This window comes from Gymnoscopelus microlampas (genome assembly GCF_963454915.1).
Source record: "Gymnoscopelus microlampas genome assembly, chromosome: 20".
Taxonomy (NCBI): Eukaryota; Metazoa; Chordata; class Actinopteri; order Myctophiformes; family Myctophidae; genus Gymnoscopelus; species Gymnoscopelus microlampas.
The window spans coordinates 15754231-15759502 of record NC_139957.1 but is presented as its reverse complement, the minus strand read 5'-3'; the positions used below and the strand labels follow the sequence as shown (position 1 = coordinate 15759502).

General features: G+C 41.8%; 1 protein-coding gene across 2 annotated transcripts; it reads right to left on the bottom strand.

Annotated features, from left to right (window-relative positions):
* Window positions 1-449: 449 nt before the first annotated feature.
* LOC311035862 (uncharacterized protein) lies at window positions 450-4428 on the bottom strand. Of its 2 annotated transcripts, XM_084044328.1 has the most exons (8): window positions 4254-4428; window positions 3423-4167; window positions 2956-3151; window positions 2715-2767; window positions 2357-2493; window positions 2182-2246; window positions 1812-1891; window positions 450-1208 (listed from the first exon to the last, which is right to left on the bottom strand). In XM_084044328.1, the coding sequence occupies exons 5-8, from the start codon at window positions 2414-2416 to the stop codon at window positions 1084-1086; spliced, it is 330 nt and encodes a 109-aa protein (XP_083900454.1). In that variant the 5' UTR covers window positions 2417-2493; window positions 2715-2767; window positions 2956-3151; window positions 3423-4167; window positions 4254-4428; the 3' UTR covers window positions 450-1083. The 2 variants fall into 2 exon arrangements, with proteins under 2 accessions (XP_083900454.1, XP_083900453.1); XM_084044327.1 differs by having other exon boundaries at window positions 3423-4428.
* Window positions 4429-5272: the final 844 nt, after the last annotated feature.

Here is a 5272-nt window from a genome sequence, read left to right as displayed (position 1 = left end):
AAGTATTCAAACAAACAGCAGATCAAGCCAGCTTTGAATTATTTTTGACAAAACAGAAGCGGGACAGCCACTTAACTCCCACAATGTTGTTCCATGCAGTCTAGCTCAAGACTGAATACAGAAGGTCATACAGAAGGACACACACACACACACACACACACACACACACACACACACACACACACACACACACACACACACACACACACACACACACACACACACACACACACACACACACACAGTAGTCACTAGGGCTGATTAAGCTTGATCCAGAACAGAACAGTTAACTTCTCTTTTTTTTTTTTACACGTCAGAATCAGGTTTATTGTCACATCACAGGTTTACAAGGTACAAAAGTGGGTGAAATTCGTTTTTGTACATCGTTCCCATCGCAGCGTTAATTTCCATAGAAAGAAGAGGGGGGGGGGAAGAAGAAGAGGGGAGGGGGCAAGTGGGAAGGAGATCAAACAAGAGAACAACAGAAGGCCAAACAAGTTATCTGCATATTTACAAAGTACCTGAGATAATAAAAACTAAGGTGCCTGAGCATAGCAGCAATGTATGTATACTGTGCATGATATACTTATGGACGTTAAGGTGCTTAGAGAAAAAGAGCACAATAAAAAAAAGACAAAAAAGTCAGTGCGTTATACATGGGATTAAGGTGCAAAAGGTCAGTGCGTGTCCACCTAGGGTGGACTGACCCTGGTATAATCCGCAAGTAGCTCCATGAGGGAGAGCAACACAAAAGTAATTTGTACCTGGTGTAGTCCACAGGTATGTCCGAGGGGGTCTAAGTCCAAGTCAAGTCCAAGTCCACGTCACTAGTCGAATGAAAATAAAATAATAATAAAACATAATAGCACAGCCTACTTTGCAGGGACACCCTTTTTGCTTGGGCCGGTTCCACAACAACTGAAAAATATTAAACAAGTGCTGTACTGAATAGCCAGTGAGCTACCAGGGTAAGGTCCAACCAGAGCTACTTCGTTGAACAGAACACAAGTTCAAATTACACAATACTGTGCAATACTGTGACACTAAGATCCCCCACAATGGACAGTGAAAGTTCAAGTTAAATCAGTCCTGAGTGCCTGCTGTGTGTCGTCCGCCTCCCCTTCTCGCTGGAGCATGCTTGAGGTGGTCTGCGGCATGCTGCCTTATGAGTTCCTCTGTGGCTTCTGGGTCGAATTTCATGACTGCATCTGCATAGTAAAAAAAGACAATAAAAAATGTGCAACGGCAACATGCTGTCCTAGTCCCTATCTGACATAATACACAGCTCGATTTAACTCCTGCCATCTGGTAGGAGGTTCAAGAGCTCAGGGGGAAGCACCAGCAGGTCATCCAACAGCTTCCCCAAACCATCAGAACCCTGAACCCATGCTCGCCATATATTGCCCCCAAAACCAACATCTTCAAAGATGGATTGCACTTTGAATGCATCAGCACTTTTTACCAATGTTGTCTGCTCTTTACTTTTTAATGTTTGCCTCTTTTTAATGTGCACCATGAGTTGTGGAGAATGGTATTTTGCTCCCCTGTTTGCATAGTGTGTATTGTGAAAGTGACAATAAAACTGATTGTGAGTATCCATATTGACATCCAAAAATGCTTGTACATTCACAACTAGTTTAATACAAAGCCATCTCCCTTCTACACCTAACCACCAGTTATTTAAAATGTTATGATAGCAACGGTAACGGTAGACAGTTGGCATTGTATTTTTTTTTATGTCAACAGGGAAGGACATGTTTTACCCAATTACATTTAGATTTGTCCTTGGTCAACATGAAATATGGGCTTACCTTGTATTGCGCTGAAAGTGGCAGTCTTCTCTTTTTCCCCCTTCATGTTCAACTGTGCCATCAGACTGTTACTGAAGAGCCTTAAGAAAAACAAATTACATTTAATAATGTAGTAGGATTAGGATGTATTGTAAAACATGGTATAAACCCTTAATACTACTAATTTTCACTTAATGTTCAACCATTATGTCATTGACATGACATAACAGAGGATTCAGGTGTTAAGCTAAAAAGAAAAAGGCAAAATAATGGAAACATGCAGTCAGGCGCTCATCTAGAAGAATTAACCAAATAAGTGTTCACACATTGAAAACCACAGCGCACCCAAACATCACACAGGGGTTAATTCATAGTGTATGTTGAAACATACCTGTCAAGAACTTTGTGGACACAGTCCTTAACGTCCTTCCCTCTATAACGGGAAAGTTGCAGCACCTGTTGGAATAAGTCCATGAAAACTTTCACTGACATATCCCAGAGGAACGTAAAAAGTGTGCGAGTGCATCTTATGCTGTTCATTACTTCCAGACTCTTGAAAAGCCTACCAGGGTATTAAAAGCTTGGACATCACTGAGGAGTTGCTCCTCTCTCTGGAAGTCCTCCATTCTCTCAACATGACTGGCCGCTGAAGAGGCAGGTTCTTTAATGAATATTGATATGGTCAGGACTTTCTTCTGGTATACTGAAAAATAAGTAAGTGTACACAGAGACATGTTATAGACACCACCCTACAATGATACAAAACACTGATATAATTGAAGAGCAGTTTTTGTGTCCCGATAAGAGAGGAGACAGAGAGAACAGTAAAGGAAGAAAGGAGAGAATGGGCAGAAGAGAGAAGGGTTGCAAATTAAGTGTCCCCCAGTTTGTTGGGGGTCTTCATTGAAATAGCTCAGAACTTACCTTGTGTTGGCAATGGGAATGCCCATGTTGGCCTCTCAGTCACTGCATAGCACCTGTAATAAGAACAAAAGTACATTTTAGAAATTACAAAGTGATATTTTTGCATTAAAACTTTCCAAGACAGATGACTATACATTAGATGAGAAATAATAAATATGTCATATTGTAACAATTAGGGGTGCACGATACTACTTGCTGAATTGTAAAGGTTTTGATTACTTGGGGCCTTTGGACAACTCACCATGCCTGACCGTGTCCCTGGATCTGTCATGTCTGGACCTGACCGTGTTCCTCGACCCATCACTGTGGTGGGACCTGTCATCATGTCTGGACCTGACAGAGTGCCTCCGAGCTGTTGCTGTACCTGGAGTCGTGGCTGGTCCTGATGCTGTGCCGGTATCTGACACTGTGTCTGGAGCCATCACTGTGCCTGATGGCTGGAGCCATCACTTAAGACTTAATACTTGGACATAATACTACTACAACACCATGTCACACTGAAAAAGACTACCCCTACTGGTTGGTCTTAGATGTTGACAATCACACATCTCCTCTGATACACATAGTTCAACACATTGAGCCTGTAACTACTTACTCATTGCTTGTGAATTAGGTATGGTAATGATTTCTTTAGTATGCACAACATGTAACACCTTGTACTGATTGTACTTAAAATGTGTTGGTGCAATGGAGAAAGTGAATACTCACGGGGTGTGGACATTTCTCTGCTCCGAGGTGCTACACTTGCATGTCGGGAGCCTGGAAAAGACAAAGAATGTTCTTAGATACCAAATACAAAAGGTGACTGCTTAAATGTGATTCATACTCACTGTGTGTAGACATCTCCCTGTGCCAAGACCCCTCAGCATGCTCCAACTCGACAGACATGGTGTCCACCACGACATCCACCAGGCCATCCAGGGCTTGATTTTCAGAGTCTGAAACATAACAATCAGCTTGTAACTGATTTCATGTTGTGTGTACCCAATACATCATTATCATATTTCATAAATTGACATCAATACTCAACAAGCATTGAGTAACACATTGTTGTCCTGGCTGGACTGCAACTTCCTTGGTGCGATAGGAAAGGAGGGCACCTATACGGCTGCAATATAAAGTAAAAATAAACATATCCATATCTAAAATAGACAGCCTTATTAAAGCATTTGATTGTCATTTTTGACAATGGACTTATACATTGATTATAGAAGAAAGTTACCCATAATGCTCCAAAACGTCATATAAAACATGAATGGTCTACAATGTGAGGCCCAGTTTTTGTTAACACATTTCATATTTAGAAGTTACTTGAGAAACATATGAACTCTACATCAGTCATCATCTTGTCTTTTAACAGGTTTCCTCTTCCCTCTTATCACCACATCCACATCCTCCTCTTCCTCCTCTGCTTGGCTGGTCAGGTTGTAGTTGTCACATTCACAAGCTTTAACTAGAAGTTATACAATTCAACTGTAAACATTGATTCAACTATTTGTACTTGAATTATTGAGTAAATGATCCAAAAACAAAACCTGCCTGAAGTCATCTTTATCTTGACTAACTGGGACGTCAGCCAGTCCTCCTGGGGGTCCTTTCTCATCTTGTAAGTTGTGTTTGTTTGGCATTTGGCCATCTAATGGTTCCCTTACCCCTGTCGATCCAATTATTAGGAATTGTACCCTCTGTCTCCTTTCCATCCTCCAACCACACATCCCTGGCATACATGACCTGAAAAAGACAGCACAGACATGTTAGTGCAATATCAGAAAATAAATTATGTGAACCATAGTCAATAAATCACCGGGCAAGTGGTCATGTTAGTAGAGGGCAAAGAACTAGAGGCGGCCGGATTGAAAATGCTACGATTCTCATTAGAAGCAACATGGAGGGATGAGAACAGAAATGACTACATTTGAGTATAAGCCCAGGTTAGAAGGTTAGACGATAAAGCAAGAGAGGTGGATAAAGCGAGAGGTGAGGTAGAGATGGTTTATCTGAGGCGGAGGGAGAAGGATGCTGAAACGCAAGACAAATAGCAAATTTAGGGTGTGCTGAGAGAGACAAGCAGGTGATGATCGAGGAAGGTGCAGCCATGATGGGAAATAGCTGAAAGAAAAAGAAAATGTAACCTTTAATATTGCTGTTCCAGACCATGGTGAAAGGGTATGAGGACATAACCACCAACGTTTCTTGTGGGAGGCAAGCCACCTTGCGGAACAGATCCGTTTCACGCAGTAGTCCATCTTTCATCCTACCCTGACTTGGCTTCCATTTCCTTGCTTGTTCTTTCACTGAAGTCCTGATTGTTTTTCTGGATATATGATATGATTGACAGCCGCAGCAGTGCAACCAGTCTCATCCCTGACATTGTTGTCTCCTATCAAGGGACCATAGATGACCCACCCCAATAGGGTCCTCACAGCATATGGTCGATCTGCCTGGCTGTTAACCACCTCCAAAAAGGTTCCAATAACTTTGAAGCATTTCTGCCAATCAGTAGGTCAACACCAGAGTCTATTTCTTGCAGTTTGATGTGTTTCAAATAAGGCCATGGT

What these genes read in the sequence shown, in the direction of transcription:
- LOC311035862 (XM_084044327.1), bottom strand. Translation starts at nt 2,416, where the DNA reads ATGGAGGACTTCCAGAGAGAGGAGCAACTCCTCAGTGATGTCCAAGCT. An exon ending in TCCAAGCTTTTAATACCCTG is followed by an intron (nt 2,247 to 2,356) that starts GTAGGCTTTTCA and finishes TTATTCCAACAG; the next exon opens with GTGCTGCAACTTTCCCGTTA. An exon ending in CACTTTCAGCGCAATACAAG is followed by an intron (nt 1,209 to 1,811) that starts GTAAGCCCATAT and finishes TTTACTATGCAG; the next exon opens with ATGCAGTCATGAAATTCGAC.